The following is a 22,260-nucleotide window of genomic DNA, read 5'->3' as shown; positions in this document are numbered from 1 at the left end:
AGTGGAAAGCTACAATGATCTCTAGATAGGCAAGTAGTGTGGTTCCACGTACCCTTAAATATGGAATTGAAGGTTACGTGGAGGGTACTGACCCATCCCTCCTCCTCTCCCCCTGCTTTGACCACAGCACAAATAATGTCAGCCATATTTGTGGTTGAAAATATTGGTATATAGCAGCTTGACTCCCCCGCTTTTGTGATGGTTCATCAGAAGGGCACAGAATAGAAGAGGATCACCCTATCAAAAGAATTTCAAAAAGTGAACATAAGTACCTTTCCAAGGAAAGCCATACCATTTGCATTCCCAGCATATGCTGCCTTTAGGAAATAGTAGAAGGCTTTCTAAAGAAAAATAGCAGAAGAAAGTTATGTTTTATATATGTGTGTGTGTGTTTAATTGATCGATCAATTGATCTGTACCCCTGCTTTACACAAAAACAACACCACTCAAAGAGACTTGCAAATGTCTATAATGAAAAATGATTAAACCAATAACAAAACACGTATATTAAAATGCAGCTAAAGCAAATAATAATTTTTCCAATATGATTTTAAAAAGTATTGGTAACTATTGGTAATCAAAGCAGGTATTTTCATGCCTTGGAAGCTATTTTTCATTAAATAGACTCATATATACTGGGGCATGGTCATTCAGAATGACAAATTTATATTCCACTCAATCTTTCCATGGGTGAATCTTGGGACTCCTTATGTTATTTAAAGACATAGAATAATGTGACTAGCATGATGCATATGGCTAAAAAGGGTGGGGGATTCATTGCCTAAAATAAATGAAATGAAATGAAGGACAAAAGGACATCTGTTTATATAACATTTACACATACTAATCTATACACAGATGCAAAGTTAGACATTCCCACCATAGAAATGCAATAGATCTCACCATAACAGAGAAGCCTGCAACCAGGTAAGCTACATGCCTGCCTACTCTACTGTCCAGGTGCTGCCTATGGGGGGGCAACTTCAGACCCTCTGCTGCTCTTAATGGTTCTTCACATTGGATTTGAACAGAATAGCCTTTCAAACAGAGGACTGCCATTCTCTAAGGTAAGATGCATGGCCACACTAAAAGTTACATAACTGAAATATATAGATTTATCTGTGACAAAAAGGCCATTAGTTGCCTCTGGAGCATGAGTAGGAGTATTATGGCATTCACAGTATGCTCTTCCGCAACTTCAGGCATGAATCTAGTTTGTCAGAGTGGCCTGCAGCAGTTGCCATAAAAGTGGAAAGTATCCCATGTTCAACAAAACTTTAATCAGCATGTCATACTAAAATAATTACCAGGGTCCAAAGAACCCTAGCCCTGAATGCCCAGGGATAATTTAGACCTTTGGTTTTTGAATGGTTTCCCATTGTCTATTCTTTTTATCCTACATTCTGTGCTGTAGGATAAAAAATTTGGAAACAGAGGAGTTTGGAGCAGATTGTAATATGGTCTATTTTCAGGAACGATAATAATTTTCCATACATTCAGCTGAATAAGTGTAAAGGTTTGGGTTAATCTATTTGTTTTTGGCATCTTGGTCAATCAGTGTGGTTTCTGCAAAAAGATGTGCTTTGCTAAATCCTTTAGAATTCTTTGAAGGTATCAAATGTATGTCCATTTTAAAACAAGATCATTATATTAAGTCATCATTGCTTTACTATATTTATAACCTGACTTTTTCCTGCAAGAAACCGTAAGGCATATGCCACACGGGCTTTAAAGATATGGGATAAGGTACAAACCAATTTGTAGTATCATTTGCTGAAAATGTATAAATCTTAGACTGTGTTCTGGAATGGCATTTTTGTTTAGCCCCCTTTATTCCCCTAAGATAATGCTTTTTAGAAACCTCCAAGCTTGTAGAAATCCAGTCTGCAGTCAAAGAGCACTCCATATATGTGGTTCATGGATATTTTAAAGAGGAAATTGGGCACATGTTGCCAATATTTATCAGTCTGAAAAGTTCCATCACCAGCCTCCTAAAATGCTTTTTAACCCAGACAAATGTAAGATGGGGGCAAATACTCAAAACAATATATACTCCCAACCTTCCAGACCATAGCATTAGTCTCTCATCTTAAACACGCTTGTTGGAAGCATCACATTGAAAACAACAACAACAACAACACTTCTAAATGAAAAATTTTAACAACATAATGTTTATCCCTGGGAGCTATTTGAGTATATTTACAGCATGATCTCTTTCCAGTCCTTTTCTTCCCACAAGATGCAGCTGTCCAAGATACACCTAAAAGTAATTTATTTAAAGGTGAATGCTTTTGTATCAAAAGTCTGTAAACTGCAAACATACTTTTGTGCAGAAATTAAAACTTCAAAAACAGAATTTATCTTCAAAATAATTATATCTAATGCAATCAAATGCATGCCAGATAATAATGCTTAACCCAGTATGTTATGTTATGCTTAACTATGACTTCAAAGAAACATATATTATGTGAATAGCAAGACTGCTCTAGAAATTCACTTTCTGTGGTTTCCATTAAAATATTTTCCAGGATCAAGCTCCAACAAATCTGATTCTTCTGATAGGCTGGTTCAAGATTACATGCTCGTTATAGCCACCACAACTTTTGTACACCTTTGCAACTCAGGGTACAATCCCATGGATGTTGAAAGAGAAAAAAGTACCACTATTGCCAGCATGCCCCAGCCAGGCTAGCTGGGGCATGCTGGGAATGTAGAATTTTTCTCTCCCTAAACATTTGTAGGACAGCATCCTTATTTAACATGATTTTATGCAAGTTTTTAATCCAAAGGGATGAAAGAATATCCATGATAATAAAGACTGGATTTATTGATTAAAATATCTCTTGACTGCCTCTGTTAAAGACTTTAAAAACAACAATAGCACAGTGCACAGTGTCCACTGCAATTGCTGTGCTACCAGGAATGACTGAAACCACAATAGAAGAGTAGCATTTTCTGGCACAGTCCAAGAAACTACCTGAAACCACTGCTTTTAGAATGGAATAAGTCAGCAGAGACTACAAACAGGAATTCTTTTTTCCTGCTAGCTCAATCCATTCAGAGATGGTGACTCATCAGCACTACTGGATATTGCCCAACAAGATAATAAAACTTTGAAACAGAATCAAAATAACTGAAAAAATGTCAGTCAGCTCCCTCAGGATCCTGGCAGAAAGTCAAGACTGGTGACTGCATTAGTACTGATTTTATTGGAAGCATATGGGTCAATTAGGTCAAGTTTATATAAGATATTTATCATGCCTTCATGATCCCTCATTCATGGAAGTTTGCAAACCTTTTTAAAATATCACAACCTCCAGGCCCTCTCAGTTTTTCCAGTAGTGTGTGCGTGGATGTGCGTGTGTGTGCTTTAGGGCGAAGAAAGTCTGGTATTAAATTTCATATCACAAGAAACCAGAAAAAACACCTTGTGAAAAGTTGCAAGGGGAGTATAGTGCAGCTATACCAGACCACCACCTTGTGTTTGGTTAACTGAATGATAGAAAGGTGAAAAATGAATAGAAGGGGAGAAAGGGAGAATGTAAAAAAATACAACCCCAGGAGGTAAAAGCCCATAGAAAGGACTATTTTTCCTTCCAGAATAAAAACAGATGCCTCAGTAAAGCAGTACGTTCATCATCAACTCTTCATGTACAGCAACTGAAGCTGTGCGGGAAATTAGGCTCACAACAGTGGAAGGGGGGAAAAACACGGTGACTGTGTTTGTATGCGCCCTATCATTTAAGTGACACTCTTAGGAGGTCGGGGGGTTATATAAGTTTTTACCTAAGGCAGACATTCCATCACAACAACAGGCCCTGGAGAATATTTGATGCCTTTACTGTTTAAAATCCTGAACATACATTAGGATCTCTGCGGATAAATTCCTGTGGCCAGTAGTACAAACAATCAAACAAGTAAAAGAGCCACTTGCACTATGAAAAAGTTTGAACTGTGGGGAGGAAGGTCCAAGCCATTGGGTACACAGATAATATATGTAAAAACTATTAAGTGTTTTTAAGATTTCAAATCAGTCCCAAGGTGTTTCAGCATTGTTTTCATCAAGAGAAATATTTAGAAACCTTTTTTTAAAAGAGGCTGAATCCAGGATTTACCTTCCATGGGCAAAAAGGGCTCCCTCCTTGTTATGAAAGACCTCTGATCCAGTGGAGGAAATCCAGGTGATGGAATGAGGGAGAATTCACTGATTCCCCCTCTCACTATGATTCCTGAAAATGTGCTCCAGAAGATGGAGGGAACCTCCAGAATAGCATGGGAGGTAGTGCTGTGGGCTCTTAGAAGACAGGCAAAAATCACCTCCCTTCACTTCCAGCAGGAGCAGAGTTTTGAGGAGACCTCCAGTCAAGGGATACTACCATTGCTGAAAGGAGACTCTGACTTTAAACCAATTAAAAAATGAACTCTATCTCCTGTATTATATAGTATGTAGCTTAAAACAGTGTGCAACTCAAGCACTTTTGAAGCCAATTAAATTATGTCTGTATTCATGTAAATGTATCCCATATGATCTAAAACAATTGCTTAAAGGAAAATATAAAAGAAGTTAATTACTGTAATCAAACAAATGGTCTCTTACCTGTATCTGTGTATCTCCTCTTTCAGCCAAAAACCTGTAGTACTGATAGACTTCCCAATCCAAGAATTCTGCATTAAAACTCAGATTTTCTGGTCTTCCCATCAGCCTCACCTTTTCAACTGGCATATCTTCATTTTTTTCTAATTTGTTAGCAACTGTTAATAAAAACATCACCAAACAGTACAAGCAGATCATCCTTTTCCCAAAATCTGTGCAGATTTAGGGTTTCCTTGCAAATGGAACAGATAGGACTATGACAGAGAAACTGGTGTTCTGATCCTAAGCACTTGCTTCTGCCAAGTCCCAGCATGATATCTTGGGACTGAATCCAAAGAACTAGGAATGGAGAGAAAATAGCTGCTAGCACTGATGCACAAATGTGTGCGATAGTACTTGTACAATATGGTATTAGGGGCAGACGTATCTGAAGGAAGCAGTATAGCAGCTTTTTCTGCTGAAAAGAAAGTGATCTATTAGTACATCCAAAATTCAATGACAAGGGTAAGGATGACAGCCAAGAAACCAAAAGTAATTCTGAAGGAACTGGAGAGATTCACAGCTGAGATGGAAAAAACCATCCATGGGATAATTATTAACTGTATGACTCACAAAACTAGACTTTATGGAAGAGTGGTGAAGAAGAAAGCCAGTTGGAGTTTGCAAAAAGGCAGCATGAACACACAGCAAACTTGTGGGAAAAGGTTCAATGGTATGATGAGACCAAACTGAAACTTTTTGCTTATAAAACACTATCTGTGGTCCAAAGTCAACAGTGCTCATTGCCCTGAGAACACCATTCCCAATGTTTTTGCTCAGCAGAGACTGGGAAACTGGTCAGGATTGAGAGCAAGATGGATAGAGCCAAATATAGAGCAATTCTAAAGGAAAATTTCTTTCAGTTTGCAAGGGATCTGGGTTTGGGACATAGATTTACCTTCCAGCACACAATGACCGTAGGTACACAGCCAAAGCAAGACTGCAATAGCTTAAAAACAAGAACCCGCATGTTTTAGAAAGACCTAATCAAAACCCCTCCTTCATGGATCACTGCCTTGTCGTGGCGAAGGGGCTTGTGTAGCTCAATGAAGCTATGAGCTATGCTGTGCAGGGCCACCCAAGATGGACAGGTCATAGCAGAGAGCTCTGACAAAACGTGATCCACTGGAGAAGAAAATGGCAACCCCAACCCACTCCAGTATCTTTGCCATGAAAACCCCATGGGCAGTACCAAAAGACAAAAAGATATGACGCCAGATGAGCCCCTCAGGTTGGAAGGTGTCCAATATGCTACTGGGGAAGAGCGGAGGGCCAGAAAGAATGAACTAGTACTAGTAGCGCCAGAAAGAATGAAGCGACTGGGTCAAAGCCAAACGGACACTCAGTTGCAGATGTGTCTGGTGGTGAAAGGAGAGTCTGATGCTGCAAAGATCTATACTCCATAGGAACCTGGAATGTAAGATCCATGAATCAAGGCAAGCTGGACATGGTCAAACAAGAGATGACAAGACTGAACATCGACATCTTAGGAATCAGTGAACTAAAATGGACAGGAATGGGTGAATTTAATTCAGATGACGATCAGGTATACTACTGCGGGCAAGAATCCCTCAGAAGAAATGGAGTAGCCTTCATAGTCAATAAAAGAGTAGGAAAAGCAGTACTGGGATACAATCTCCAAAATTACAGAATGATCTCAGTTTGAATCCAAGGCAAACCATTCAACATCACAATAGTCCAAGTCTATGTCCCAACCACTGGTGCTGAAGAGGCTGAAGTTGACTGGTTCTATGAAGGCCTACAACACCTTCTAGAATTAACACCAAAAAATGATGTCCTTATCATCCTGGGGGATTGGAATGCTAAATAGGAAGACAAAAGATAACCGGAATAACAGGCAAGTTTGGCCTTGGAGTGCAAAATGAAGCAGGGCACAGACTGGTAGAATTTTGTCAAGAGAATACGATGGTCATAGCAAACACTCTTTTCCAACAACCCAAGAGACGACTCTACACATGGACATCACCAGACGGTCAACACAGAAATCAGATTGACTATGTGCTCTGCAGCCAAAGATGGAGAAGCTCTATACAGTCAGTAAAAACTAGACCAGGAGCTGAGTGTGGCTCAGATCATGAGCTTCTGGTTGCAAAATTTAGGCTTAAATTGAAGAAAGTAGGGAAAAGCACTAGGCCACTCAGGTATGACCTAAATCATATCCCTGATGAATATACAGTAGAGGTGACAAATAGATTTAACGAATTAGATCTGATAGACAGAATGCCTGAAGAACTATGGACAGAGGTTCGCAACATTGTACAAGAGGTAGCAACTAAAACCATCCCAAAGAAAAAGAAATGCAAGAAAGCAAAATGGCTGTCTGAGGAAGCTTTACAAATGGCTGAGGAAAGAAGGGAAGTGAAAGGCAAGGGAGAAGGAGAAAGATACACCCAATTGAATGCAGAATTCCAGAGAATAGCTAGAAGAGATAAGAATGCCTTCTTAAATGAACAATGCAAAGAAACAGAAGAAAACAATAGAATAGGGAGGACCAGAGATCTCTTCAAGAAAATTGGAGATATGAAGGGAACGTTTCATGCAAAGATGGGCATGATAAAGGACCAAAATGGCAGGGACCTAACAGAGGCAGAAGAGATTAAGAAGAGGTGGCAAGATTACACAGAAGAACTATTCAAGAAAGAGCTTAACATCCCTGATAACCACGATGGGGTGGCCACTGACCTCGAGCCAGACATCCTGGAATGTGAAGTCAAATGGGCCTTAGGAAGTCTGACCAACAACAAAGCTAGTGGAGGGGACAGTATTCCAGCTGAGCAATTCAAAATCTTAAAAGACGATGCAGTAAAAGTGCTACACTCAATATGCCAGCAAACTTGGAAAACTCAACAGTGGCCACAGGACTGGAAAAGGTCAGTTTACATTCCGATCCCAAAGAAGGACAATGCCAAAGAATATTCAAACTACCGCACTATTGCACTCATTTCACAGGCTAGCAAAGTTATGCTCAAAATCCTACAAGTTAGGCTCCAGCAGTATGTGGACCGAGAACTACCAGAAGTACAGGCAGGATTTCAAGAGGCAGAGGAACTAGAGATCAAATTGCCAACATACGCTGGATCATGGAGAAAGCTAGGGAGTTCCAGAAAAACATCTACTCCTGCTTCATTGACTACGCTAAAGTCTTTGATTGTGTGGATCACAACAAATTGTGGCAAGTTCTTCAAGAGATGGGAATCCCAGACCATCTTATTTGTATCTTGAGAAACCTATATGCAGGTGAAGAAGAAACAGTGAGAACTGGATAGGGAACCACCGATTGGTTCAAAATTGAGAAAGAAGTTCGGCAAGGCTGTATACTGTCGCCCTGCCTATTTAACTTATATGCAGAACACATCATGAGAAAGACGGGGCTAGATGAATCACAAGTTGGAATTAAGATTGGTGGGAGAACTATCAACAACCTCAGGGATGCAGATGATACCACTCTAATGGCAGAAAGTGAAGAGGAACTAAAGAGCCACTTGATGTGGGTGAAGGAGAGTGCAAAAATTGGCTTGAAACTCAACATTAAGAAAACTAAGATCATGGCATCTGGTCCTCTCACTCCCTGGCAAATAGATGGGGAAGAAATGGAGGTAGTGACAGATTTTATTTTCCTGGGCTCCAAGATCACCGCAGACGGGGACAGCAGCCAAGAAATTAAAAGACGCTTGCTCCTGGGGAGGAAAGCTATGGCAAATCTAGACAGCATACTAAAAAGCAGAGACATCACCCTGCCAACAAAAGTGCGTATAGTCAAGGCTATAGTTTTCCCAGTTGCAATGTATGGCTGTGAAAGTTGGACCATAAGGAAGACTGAGCACAAAAGGATTGAGGCCTTTGAATTGTGGTGCTGGAGGAGACTCCTGTGCGTCCCTTGGACTGCAAGGCGATCAAACCGGTCAGTCCTAGAGGAGATCAACCCTGACTGCTCCTTAGAAGGCCAGATGCTGAAGATGAAACTCAAATGCTTTGTCCACCTAATGAGAAGGAAGGACTCCCTGGAGAAGAGCCTAATGCTGGGAACAATAGATGGCAAAAGAAAAAGGGGACGGCAGAGGATGAGGTGGCTAGATGGAGTCACTGAAGCAGTTGGTGTGAGCTTAAGTGGACTCCAGGGGATGGTGGAGGACAGGAAGGCCTGGAGGAATGTTGTCCATGGGGTCGCGATGGGTCAGACACAACTTCACGACCAACAACAACAATTCAAAACCCAGGGTTCTATCCAACTGAGAATCTGTAGCAAGACACAAATGTTGCTGTTCATCAATGGTCCCATCCAACCTGACAGAGCGAGAGCAGTTTTGCCAGGAATGGGCAAACATTTGCAGGATCCAGATGTGTGAAGCTGATTGAGATTTCCTCAAGAGAAGACTTGTATCTGTAATTGTTGCCAAAGAGGCATCTACTCAGGGGGTGAATAATGATGCAACCAACAAGCACCACTTTGTTTCTGCTTACTTTTGTGACACAATAAAAATATTTTGCACCTTCCCCGCCCCCAAGTATTGAGTATCTCACCTACAGTGAAAGGTAACAGTGTCAATTAAATCCATTCCAATTCCAATTCAATTTTGTTGCATTTCAATGCAACAAAGTATGGCAAAGTGGGTGGATGGGAGAACACCTCTGCAAAGCACTTTGTTCTCTCCTCACCAGGCTTCATAACTGCTCTGCCCAAGAAAATCTCAAGTACTGAGCTGCTGTGACTGCATTTTAACATATCCTGAGATTCCAAATAAATCGGTTCCTAGCTTTTCTGAATGTCTGTTTCACTTTCGTCTGTTCACTAATACAGGGTGAGAATTTTTCCATTTTTTAAATACAGGTTTTAAATAACAACATAATATTCTAGAACAGGACATGATGTGATAACTTACTAAAACTTGCAACTTTCCTGTAATTAATTAGTGCTCTTTCACAATTCCTTGGAACATTGATTCCTAACCAGTACCGATAGCCCTGAAAAAGAAGATGGGAAGAAAGGGAGCAAGAAGAACAGGGGAACCAGAAAACTTATAATTGTCTTACCACTCAGGAGTTTAGAATTGGGAATATTCAAATATGTGATTTACATACCATAATCATTTGGGATATAAGATTTCCTCCAATACTTGCAAATGTGTAGTATACAAGTGCCTAAGTGGAGAATATGATTAAAAATCACGCCAGAAGCAAAAAGGACATATTAATACAGATCAATGATTTCAGTGACAATGTAGTAATGTTAGTATAGCACTATATTACCTTTGCTTGATTATATTCCATTCCTATTCCATATGATGACAAGAACCCTAATGCCTGTAGGACCAAATAAAAGCAAACATTCAGCCAATTCCTCCTGGTTTTGATCATCTATTTTTAACCGTTCTCTTAGACACAGTTATTGAAGTGGCAAAGTTTTCCTAAGTTGATTTTACCATGTCAATATTAAGCCTGAATGCACTCTTGTGTGAAGGTGACTGGTACATTTACTCTAGGACACTGTAGTGAAATGTAGGAAATGTACTGTGATAAATTGGTTTGGGTTTATACCACCTCAGACTCCTTGTGTATTTCTTTAATACAATTATTCGTATTATGCCTCTCAGGACAGAAATCCTTCCAAAGGTGGCTACAAGTAACATAAAGATATCAATAAAATCGGAGTAAACATGAAGTCACAACTGCCATTAAAATATAACTATTAATAGGGATGCCTCCCATAGGACAGTTGATAGTGGAAAGCCTTTAAAGGGTAGGAGGGCATTGAAATATGAAGAGGGAGCTGAAACAGGCTTTGAAATCGAATTTGTCTGCTGCATCCCACTTCTCACAAGCTTGTAATGGTGTAGCGGGAAGTGGGCAGAAATAACATGTGACTGGATGCTCTCCCATTAAAGAGAAAAAGGAAGAAGTTTCCCTGCTAGGTTTGTTTTGTTTTATGTGGATGGATAGAAAATCATCTAGGTCACTTGCAATCTGCTACATTCTAAGCACAGGTTTGCCACCAAGATGTCAACAAAGTGTCCTGACATGGTATATACTGGTTCTTACCATATGAGGAGCAGACCAAAGCAAAAGAGTGCCTCATGTGATACTAATTCAACAAGCACAATGCAAAAACAAGGCTTTAGTTCATGGCCGCCAACAGTAACCACTATGCATATGAAGAGGGGGGCGGGTGAGGAAGTGAGAGGTGGCTTCATGGATGGATCTATGAAACTGCAATGGCTTTACTTAAGATAGGCAGTGCATGATAAGCAATTTGCCTGCAGATATTTGGGTCTGAGGGGCTTCTCAATTTCTTTCCACATTTTCTCCAATTATGGTGGGCCTGAAGGAAGAGAAATATGTGCAATGGCATGCAAGTAGTAGCTGAGAAAAGCAAGCAAGCCTAGTATTGCCTTTGTGTTTATGGGTGAGAAAAGAATATAAAGTATCAATGGGAAGTTGCCAACTGGGTACCTGAAATGTGGAGGAAATGTCAGTAGCATGACAGATTCTATGTGTCTACCTAGTGAAACTATTCCAGACAAACTTTTTTTTAATGTGTTGTATTGTTATTATTTATGTATTTATGTATTCTTCGTGAGCCGCCCCGAGGTTTTGTTGCGATGGGGGAGGCATAGAAATGTTTTAATAAATAAATAAATAATAAACATGGAAGCTTGTTCCATCACTCTGCCACTGACAACCATCCACTTTAAAGCAGTGGTAAAGGTGGAACTAGCCACGGCACTGGGTACCACAATGCATACAGGTTGCCTGAATAGTGCAGCAGTAACTTCTGTAATTTCTCAGGATTGTGGAACTTGAGTGAAAATGGGAAACCTTTAACACATGTTAAATCAAGAGGAGTTTTGTTGTTGTTTATTGCATATTACTGTATGTGTGGAAACACAAGACTTTTCTCCAGACTTAGGTAATTATTATGACAATTCACTGGGAAAACTCAAGGCAAAAAACTTGGATTCTAGGGGAAGCGCAGCTACAACTTAAAAGAAAATTGCTACTATTCTGTGTATGCCCAGGATTGTTTCGGCCAATGTAGGCCAATGCTGAAGGGCAATCTTCTCTTCTGCACAATGATTAAAGGATCCTTGCCCTCTTTTGTATCTGGCCACTCTGTGCAATCTACTCTTGAGGAGGATATGCCACCCCATCCTCTTATACAGGGTTCTCCTGCAAAAAGAAAACTATTTCATCACTTTCACTAGAATGGCCCACTCACATTCAGGCCTTACCAGCTTACCTCTTAGGCAGGCTTTATACATCAAATATGGAATTACTTTTCTTTTCTGAGAGAATGTTTCTGTGCTCCAGCAGGAACTATGCAAGCAAGGGACTAAAGTGCTTGCCTGCATAAATGAATCTTGCAATATTTTAAAATCTACTCCAAGATGTGATGACATTTGACAAATGAAGTGTAAATCACCATTTCAAGCATCTGCTTGAACTTCCTAGATTTTTTTCTAATATCATGGTTGTATTGCTTTGTTTGAAAGTCATTTTCTTAAAATGCAGCTCTCAAAATGTGAGATGCACCTTAATATGGCCAAGGGATATTGAGAGTTATGGGAACTCATAAAATACAAGGGCAAAGTCAAAGAAGACTGTGCTTAAATAAGTAATGTTCATGAAGCTGTCATACTGTTCATCTCTTTGAATACTGAAACATAAATACATTATATGGACATCTCCCAGTCACATTAATACAATGTAATAAAACATTATATGAGCACACAGACGTGCCTGTACTCCCTTTCATGAATTCTTAGTTGGTGAATGATACAAACACACACAATTTTCAGATAGACTGTGTATGACATCTCCTTGAGGTACAGACATGTACTTCCATGTTTATCACAGATGCATCTAAATTTATTCCAGCACTTTTACATGTGAGGTCAGAGATGTATAAGAGATTCATAGTTTGATTATCATGCTGCAGAAAACAACATGAAAAGCAGAGGTCCATTTAATGATTAATTAAATGGTTAAAACTCATATGTCATTCCTCTCAAGTTGTTGTTGTTGTCGTCATTATCATCCTCCTCCTCACCATCATCATCATTTCTATATGCCCCACAGCACTGAAAACAGCATGTTGTCCATGTTATAAGAGTGGACTCCTATGGAAAAGAGGAGAAGCCACTATTCATTGTGACAACCCAGATTCAGGCTGGACATCAGGAAAAGCTTCCTCACTGTCAGAGCAATATAACAGTGGAACCAGCTGCCTGGAGAGGTGGTGGGCTCTCCCACACTAGAGACATTCAAAAAGGGGCTGGATGGCCATTTGAATGGGATGGTGTGACTTGGTGTTCTGTGACAGCAGGGGTTGGACCCGATGGTCTTCATGGCCCCTTCCAACTCTATCTATCTATCTATCTATCTATCTATCTATCTATCTATCTATCTATCTATCTAGAACATTTATATGCAGTCCTATTGCGAAAGCCTCAGGATGGCTTACATAAATGAAATAACATAAAATATAGCATGAATAAATTACAGACCCACACTGGCTGCAGTTAAAAACATATAAGAGACAATATTAAAACTTATTAAAATATTGCTGAAATAAAAAGGTCTTAACCTGGCGCCGAAAAACAAATAACAACAGCGCCAGGTGGATCTCTCTGGGGAGTGCATTCCATAGGTGGGGTGCCACCGCAGAGAAAGCCCACCTCCGGGTACTTTGCCTCCTAATATCTTTCATGAAGGGTTCCCGGAGGAGGGCCTCTGCTGCCGATCTCAGGGGGCGGGAGGGGAAATATGGAAGAAGGCGATCCTTTAGGTATCCAGGTCCCAAGCCATTAAGGGCTTTATGAGTAATAACCAGCACCTTGAATTGAGCCCGGACTTCAGTGGGAAGCCAGTGAAGTTGACAGAGGACTGGGGTTATATGAGAATAACGCCCAGTCCCTGTCAGTAACCTGGCTGCTCTGTTTTGCACCATCTGAAGTATTTGGACTGTCTTCAAGGGAAGTCCCACATAGACCGCGTTGCAGAAATCCAACTGGGAAGTAACCAATGCATGTGTCACTGTCGCTAGGCAATCTTCCTCCAGGTAGGGACGCAGCTGATAGATTAGCCAAAGCTGAAGGAAAGCATTCCTCGCCACCGCAGTCACTTGAGCTTCCAAGGACAGCTCCGGGTCGAGGAGCACTCCCAAGCTGTGGACCCTGTCCTTTAGAGGGAGTGCAACCCCATCCAGGGCAAGGTCCAGGCCACCTACCCAGGAGCTCGATCCACCCACCAACAGGACCTCCGTCTTGTCTGGATTAAGTTTCAGTTTATTGGCCCTCATCCAGCCCATTACCTTGGCCAGGCACCAGTTCAGTACAGCCACTGCCTCACCTGGATTGGTTGAAAAAGAGAGGTAGAGCTGGGTATCATTAGCATACTGATGATTCCGCAGCTCATACCTCCTGATGACCTCTCCCAGCAGTTTCTTGTAGATGTTGAATAGCAAGGGGGACAAAATGGAACCCTGTGGTATGCCATGGCATAACTGCCATGGAGCAGAGCCAAATTCCCCCAGCACCACCTTCTGGAATCAGCCGTCGAGATAGGAGCAGAACCACTGCCAAGCAGTGCCTCCTACTCCCAGTCCCGCCAGCCTATCCAGAAGGATACCATGGTCGATGGTATCGAAAGCCACTGAGAGGTCCAGGAGAACCAACAGGGACGCACTCCCCATGTCCTTCTCCCTGCACAGGTCATCATACAGGGCGACCAAGGCAGATTCAGTACCGTACCCGGGTCTGAAGCCGGACTGAAATGGGTCCAGATAATCAGTTTCATCCAAGAGTGCTTGGAGTTGTCCCGCCACCACCCGTTCAAACGCCTTGCCCAAAAACGGGATGTTGGCCACCAGTCTATAATTCTATGATTATGTGATTCATCCAATGCAACAGAGCAAGAGAGGCAATCCTCATTTTCTTACTCTTCCTGCTCTGCATTTTCACTAGATGTCTGTTTTCAGCAGTCTAACAATAGTATCTTAGAGAAGGAGGAAGAAGGCTGGAGTGGCTTCAGGATACCTTGAATCCTGGCCACTGATTCCAGCCTCCTCTCTTCCCCTTTGCAGCCCCAGTCCCTCCCTGGACTTTTTTCTTCTTCTCCAAGGTTGCTTTTTTGACCTTGGACAGCAGTTAAGCATGGTTCTTTCTGTGTCCACTACAAGAGGGTAGAGAAGGAGTTTGAAACTCCAACACCAAACCCTGAGGTCAGAGCACAGTCCTCCTTGGTGGTAGTAATCTCAAGTATCTTATGGAGCGCCATATGCTGTCTAGGACTACAGGATCACATCCTAATTCAGTTTTCCATACAGTACCACAGAAGCTGGAAGTGGCTGGTGCTGGTTTTTTTTTGTCACACAAAGTGACATTTTAATGAGTGGTTTATTTACAATAAAATTGTTTTCATATAGGTGACACTTATGCATATAAGTATATATAATATTATGTACAATAAATATACCTATAAATTACATACTTGTCATACATAAGATCAAGATGTAACATTAAAAGTTATCTCAAGCAACAAGAAATATTTCAGTTAGTTTGTTGCAGCTCAAATAGTTGTATGTTCTAAAAGTCTAAGCAAATGCTAAATACCTCATCATTTTCTACAGTGGAGGCACTGGCTTATAGCCACACTAAGTCAATCAAGTATTATTCCCATTGAAATCAGTGGGGCAGGTTACTTGGTTTCAATGGGACTAAAGGATGACTAGCTTAGTTTCAACTAGAACCATAACAGTATAAGAGTGTGAGGAGAGTTTTGTAATGATTTACTAAGTACACAATATGCTTGCATAACTTAATTTTCAGGCATTCTCTTATGTATAATTGGCTTTTTCTGTTATTTGATTCCATCATAGGGTTGTTTTATGATGTTTCATCTACACTAGACATGTGTGAAAATATAATCAGTTCCAGTAATTTCAGTAATAATAAGCTTAAAACATGTAATTTTGACTCCAGGGAAATACTAGCCACCTTCACAGTATCTTCAGAGGAGTCAGGATTGACCTGTAGTTTCACTGGTCATAGAACTTCTGGAGATGTTTTCTGAATACATCCAGTAGCCCTCTTCAAATCAGGCAGCTTAATGAACAATTAATTTTTGCTCCCCCACCTTGGCTCAAAGTACATCACATTTTAACTGCTTTTCAAATTATTTATGCACCGCTAAGTAGACAAATGCCTATTTAAAGCCTGAGCTAATTAAAGAACACATACAGTCTGGCCTTTATGAGACCCTTCTTCAGCTAAAATCTCATACAACGATATAGCTGCTTTTACATCCTGAGGACCGTTAAATCCAAATAGCATGTCAGCTGCCAAATTCTCCATAGCTTTCTGGCTCCCCATTTCTGCTGCCTTCATAAGGAACTGCTGGGCTCTGATACAGAGATACAAATTTCAGATTTAGTCAATCAGGCATTTAAGTCTCTCACACCTTCACATACAGTGTAACATCGACAGTGCCAGTGATAGTGCACCAACATGTTCCACTGCACAGGTACACAGCTGATATTGACCCATGATCTCGCTCCCCACATCATCCCAGTAACATTTGGTAAAAGGAAATATGAAATGGTTTCATCCTATTCAGTGTTTTTCTTCTTCATTTGCTGCTGCTTGAATGGCTGGGAAAACACTGAACATGTTGACATCATGCACTTCTTGTACCAAACACTGCAGTAAGGGAGATGTGGATTGGATTCAACCACATTTCCTGCTAAATGTTATAGACCCATTACTGGAAAGAGGCATTTAACTGGGATTAGTAGTACAGTGGCCTTTCTCAACCAGATGCCCTCCAGGTGTGCTGGATTACAATTCCCAGTATCCTCAGATAGCATGGCCATTAGCTGGGGTATGATGAGCATTGCAATCCAACGGCTAGGGAAGGCCATAGTAAAACCATATGGTAGTGACAGCATTGTTCTGAAACACATGAATTCAGAATGTGCTTAGAGCTACTTCACACAAGCAGATGCATGACTTCACAATGCAACTTTTACTTAGGATGTACATGTATTACAGATCTAATGCCATCAACAGATATTAAATATTTTGGAACAGAATTATTCCAATTCAGCTGCTGTCAGCATGAAGAGCTTTTCCTTTCCTGCTGTTCTGCTTCTTATCCCCTAGGTGGAGGTATGCTAGAAACGTGCAAATACACAAGCTGTCCTTTTGCTTTCAGAAATAATACCCCATTTTCTTTTTCTGCTACAAAAAGCAGGGTGGGGGAGGGGAGGGAAGGGGAGGACACTTAAACAAGAAAAGAAAAACTGGAAGAACATGATTTTGCCTAAAGAACCTGTAAACAACTGTAAGGGATCATGAACACACAAGAAATACCTCATGAAGAAAAGCTCCAAGTGCAGAAGGATCAGGTAATATACGTGCAGTCTTAATGCATTAATTCAGAACCCTTTGAGAATGAAAAGTATAACAATGGAAAGTATTTGGGTCTAGGGGATGTACTCTGAAAAAAGGAGGTATTGATCAAGGCAATGTCTACTGACTCATTTTGGATGCAACACAGGTCAACACAATCTGTTCACGTTTAGTTCCCCAACATGACTTTACTACACTAAGATCACGTATTTTGAATTTCATTCTGTTCAGCAAGTGGACCCAGATGGATAAACTCAAGGCAGAATGATGTCTCTCTTCTACAACCTTGAGTTCCCAGCCTTTTGTTGGCTCAACAACAAGCACAGGAGTGTGGGGCTTTTAGAGCAGGGCAGGGGCTTTAATGCTTCCAATTACTGTTTTAACCCTAAAAGCTCCCTCTGCCCCCAACAACATTTTGCTCCTGCTTCCTCTCAGCTAGGCTTGAAGAGGGGAGGCCATTCTAGCTGAGGGAAAGCCAAGCTCTTCACCAGCTTATTTCATTCGAACTGCTTGCTGTGTAGTTGAATGATACCAAAAGCCACACCTATATAACCTTGTTTCTGGGGTTGTGATGAATGTAGAATTCCTCTAGGATACTAGTGGTGGCAGTAGGGAGGGGTGGGCTCATGTAATTAATCCCCACCATAGATATTATGCAGCTTCCAAAGAGGGGCAAGACTTGGGAAATAAAAAACTTGAAACATACGCACTTTGTCTAGATTTAAGGCCTTCCATTCTCCCCTGCCTGTATACTGGGGCTGACACACAACCACAGGACTGACTTCTATTTGAGATCTAGTGACTCTGTCAAGAGATTACACATTGACCCCGAATGCTTTTCAGGACTTTTGTCAATCTGTTTATCAAGACCAGCTCCTCCCCATCCCATCTCCAACTTGAAGCTTCTCTCTCTGTTCATTCTATCTCTCCCCTCTTCCTTCCTTCCTCTGAGCGGGTGGGGTGTGGCTCTTCACTGCATCAAAAAAGAGAGCCTGCTCTTATACGCTCCAACATCTTGTTTTCAGTAGTTTAGGTTGGTGTGCACCTTCCTATTCCTGCAGATGTTGGGCCTAATGCACTTTCTCTTTTGTGTATCAACCAGGGACTTTAAAAAGGTGATATTGCTCTATGTGACCTTTCTCTTTCCTTCATTACCTGGGCTCCCCTGCCACAAGAAAGAAGAGTGAATTTGCTTGTGGAAATTTGCAAAGAAAGTCGCTGAAAATATAAATAGGAGGCCTTATAATGAGCAGTGTGCCGTGTTTGCATAGATGTACTGATTTACATCTCCTGTAGTGCAGTGTGAGCAAAACAGGGGAATGAACACTTACTTTTCCATTCCTTTTGTATGTTTAGAATGTTTCAGTATGTTGAGGCTTCTCTGATATAAATGATGGCCTTTACCCACTTTTTCTGCAGCCTCCTCTTCCACTAGAAATGTGACCAGAAAAACAGTTACTTGAAAACGTAGCATTGTAGATTTTCAGCCAATGATGTTTCAATCGAGTACTTGTAATAAGCCATGTTTCTGGGCTTTGTGTTCTCGATAGTCTCTATTCCAGTGTAGGCTAGAGTGGAATTTAAATGTACAATTCAAGTAAGATTTGCACATGAATTGAGGCACCTCTTCAAGCATGGCCCATTTTGTATAATGCAGTATGTGCTTACTAAAGATAGCTTGTACAGCAGAGCCCCATTAAGCATTTATGCATCCCTTTCATTGAAAACTCTAGGCCCTTAACGCACCCACCAACACACCCCCTTACGACAAGTGAAAAATTACAGTGTTTCTTCAGCCATAACAACAGGTAACACTTATGTTCTCAACACTTGGCAATGTCTAAGCAATTTCACAGCCCTTCACTTTTCCTCTTCTATCTCCTCTCAACATTCATTGCTCCTCTTGCTTGCATGCACACAACTTCCCCAGTACTGATGTCCATCAAACAGTTTCCGTAGAAACATATAGGTCAGATCAGGCTTTCTTCCCCAGTTGGCAATGACCCATATTTGCAACTCCGTTCTCTCTGGAACCCTCACTTCTTCCTCCATCCCAGCAGATTTGCCCTCAGTTTTTCAGTCACTCTAAGGGCCAAAACAGATGTGATACAAGAGATAATAACTATTTGATTTTTCCAATGTGATTTTTCCAATTTAATTTAACTTTCAAGCAACGATAGGGCTATCCTTTTTTTAAAGCATTGCTACTGATAGTGTTAGCACACACTCATCCACACAATTTCCCAGATATAAATTTCCTCCCCTCACAGCTACATTACAAAAAGGAGTCTATTTCTTCTTATTTGTTTGTTTAAACTTTTATATGCCATCCCTTATGGATGGCATCTCAGGACGGCTTACAATCGTCTTATGACTATAGTACATAAAAGAGTTGTACTTGTGGACTGTTTGTCTTATTGCGCTATGTGTATATTTTAATATGTATTAGTCATAGTTTTCTTATACAGTTGCCATTTTTGTTGTCACTCAAATGTTCTAAATCTGTAATTCTGTTGATGCTTTTCATAAGTTGGGAGAGGAGGAAGAATGTATTGTGTGTAATAGGTTTGTTTCTTCAGACTGCCAGGATTTTGGAAGTACCTTAATCCATCCCAGAATGTATAATAGGCTAGCAAATTAAGGGCCTGCGGCTTTATGCAAGGAAGGCACACCGAAGTAAAATGCCAATTTAGAATGGCAGAACTGGATGTCCATGGCATTTTGCGATGTCTGGTTTATTTGCACCTACTGTATATCCAGGCTGAGCATAAGTGGAGGTTCACAGCAGTAACACACCAACAGATACCATGCCTCCATTAGGTTACTAGGGAGGCCACCAGCACCATAAGATCCTGCAGAAAGCAGCTCATCTCTCTGCATGTCTCTTTCGGTATCACTCCAGAAGCTGCAGTTTTTCCACACACACAGCTTGAATGACCTTTTCTCCATGGGGATATCAGTAGCACACTTAAGCCTCGATTCCCAAATGGCTGCCCCCTTCTGGAGAAACATCTCCTTAATGAATGAATGGGTGCTTGAGCACTCTTCCAGAGCCCTCAAAATACTAATAGTCCTGCTGTTTCCATGAATTCCTTTCTGACCTCATGTGAGACTTACAATCAAGAGTAATACCACTGTAATAAGGGGCTTCTCCAAGGTCCTCTGAACTGAGCTCCAAACATACAATAAATCAGTGGGTATGGCAGGGTGGTTAGAGTGCTGGATGTAGATAGGGGAAATCCAGGTTCTAGTCTCCTCTCAGCCATAAGCTCACTGAGTGTAAAAAGTGGGCCAGTCTCTTGCACATTGCAGGCTGTTTGGTGGGATTCTGAACAGGAGGAAAAGAAGCAAGCCTTCGAAGCTTTCTTATCTTCAAATATTTTATTAATTATGTTGAAAGCAGATCTTCACGTCTTCTGCCACATGTATTTGTAAATATTCATTCAGTGACCATGTATTGGTATATGGGGACCACTTTGGCTTTTCACTTTGCTTGTGATAGATTTACTTTATTACAAGCATTATCTGCACAATTCATTTTGAACAGAAAAATCCTGCACCTTGCAGCATCCCCGACCAGCCATACTACTTAGGGAATGCTGAGAGTTGTACAGCTTTGAACATCAAAGGAACGCAGCCTGCGACTTTATTATTTCCTGTTTATCAAGAAAAACACTGTTTATGACTAGAGGCAGAATGTTCCTTAAGAAATTAATCTGAGAATTGGTACAGATTCCATCTAAAAATCAAGGATTAATCTGTTGGATGTGAAAGTTTTAATTTCTTTAGTCTTGGAGTAGGAATTTCAGAATTTTGTTCCATACCTGTGTACAGTATTCATAGGAAGCTGCCAGGGTTTCTAACAGGGGTACTTCCCAACTATATTTGGAGATACAGGGATTCAACCCAGCAGCAGCAATGCTAGGTATTGAAAAGGTCTGCAATGCAGACCCACAGAACAAAATAATTGTACACATTTACTAGTGTTAATTTACATACGTTCTAAAATCTCTCTGTTTATGTCTTTAATAGACTCTTTTTCCTCTATTTCTTTTTTTTTTTTTTAACGTGTATGGACAAGGCAAAGGAGGGGATTTGATTTCAGGAAAAAAATCATTTGGAAGATTCAAGGTGGTGGGCAACAGGATGTGAAACATGCGGCCAAAAAGTCAGCTAATCTAAAGGATCAGGTGCAACAGAGATAATCAAGGCCCTTGCATGTTTATTTTGGCAAATGCTCAAAGGCAGCCCAGGAGTGGGACAGATGAACTTCCAAAGATCTGTGGTTCTAGTTGAAAGATTCAGAGCTCCAGCCCTGAAGGCTGCCCTCTAACACATCCTCTGCCACCTGGAATTTTCTATATGCCATGCATATATTGAGCAAGTAAATTACTTGTTGGCCCTCCTGAAAGGCCAACAAGTAATTTAATGCTCCAGAGTTCTCAGGTACTGAGATTTATTCCTTACACTCAGATTAAAACCTCCGGTAGATATGTGTGGCTGCAATGCCATACAAACTGGCCTTCTTAAAGAGAATTATGCACCACCATGAGCTTGACGGGACTGTAGGTGGCTCAGTGGTTTAAACCTCTGTGCTGCTGGGCTGGTTGATTGAAAGGTTGCTGGTTCGAATCTGGACAACGGAGTGAGTTCCCACTGCTCCATCCCAGCTCCTGCCAACCTTGCAGTTTGAAAGCATGCAAATGCAAGTCGATAAAAAGGCACCACTTCGGTGGGAAGGTAACAGCATTCCGTACACCTCGGTGTTTAGTCATGCCGGCCACATTCATTTATTTATTTAGCAGAATTATATGCTGCCCTATTTGCCTAAGCCTTGGGGTGGCTTACAAATAAATAAATACTTGACCATGGAAACTCTGCAGACAAATGCTGGCTCCCTCAGCTAGGAAACGGAGATGAGCACTGCCCTCTAGAGTCAAGCATGACTGGACGTAAGGTCAAGGGGAAACCTTTACCTTTACGAGCTTGACAAGCGGGGCAAACCAACAAGTGGAGAGTTCACTGCAAATATGTCATAACAGTCTAGCAGCTGTTGTTAGGCACACAGGGACAGGCTGACAGAGTGAGCAAAATGATGGATGTAATACTGCAAGATGTCTAACCCCTGTTGTGCCCTTTCCATGTTCCGTAGTATTCCACATAGTAACTCTCTGTGGCTTAACCTTTTTGCATATAGAAATA

At 41.0% G+C, this 22,260-nt stretch overlaps 1 protein-coding gene across 1 annotated transcript in view; it reads right to left on the bottom strand.

Annotated features, from left to right (window-relative positions):
• The window catches only part of SEL1L2 (SEL1L2 adaptor subunit of ERAD E3 ligase), a 30,598-nt gene extending 12,066 nt beyond the window's left edge, over positions 1-18,532 (bottom strand). The window contains exons 1-8 of the mRNA XM_044454625.1: positions 18,390-18,532; positions 15,889-16,051; positions 9,902-9,955; positions 9,734-9,793; positions 9,535-9,616; positions 4,598-4,752; positions 2,204-2,260; positions 273-341 (exon numbers count right to left, since the gene is read on the bottom strand). Coding sequence (XP_044310560.1) covers positions 273-341; positions 2,204-2,260; positions 4,598-4,752; positions 9,535-9,616; positions 9,734-9,793; positions 9,902-9,955; positions 15,889-16,051; positions 18,390-18,532 — 783 coding nt within the window. The remainder of the gene's footprint in view (positions 1-272; positions 342-2,203; positions 2,261-4,597; positions 4,753-9,534; positions 9,617-9,733; positions 9,794-9,901; positions 9,956-15,888; positions 16,052-18,389) is intronic.
• Between the last annotated feature and the right edge of the window lie 3,728 nt (positions 18,533-22,260).

Source organism: Varanus komodoensis, unplaced genomic scaffold, assembly GCF_004798865.1.
Source record: "Varanus komodoensis strain SLA01 unplaced genomic scaffold, ASM479886v1 scaffold7_3, whole genome shotgun sequence".
Taxonomy (NCBI): Eukaryota; Metazoa; Chordata; class Lepidosauria; order Squamata; family Varanidae; genus Varanus; species Varanus komodoensis.
The sequence above is the reverse complement of the archived record's forward strand: the minus strand, read 5'-3'. Positions and strand labels throughout refer to the sequence as shown.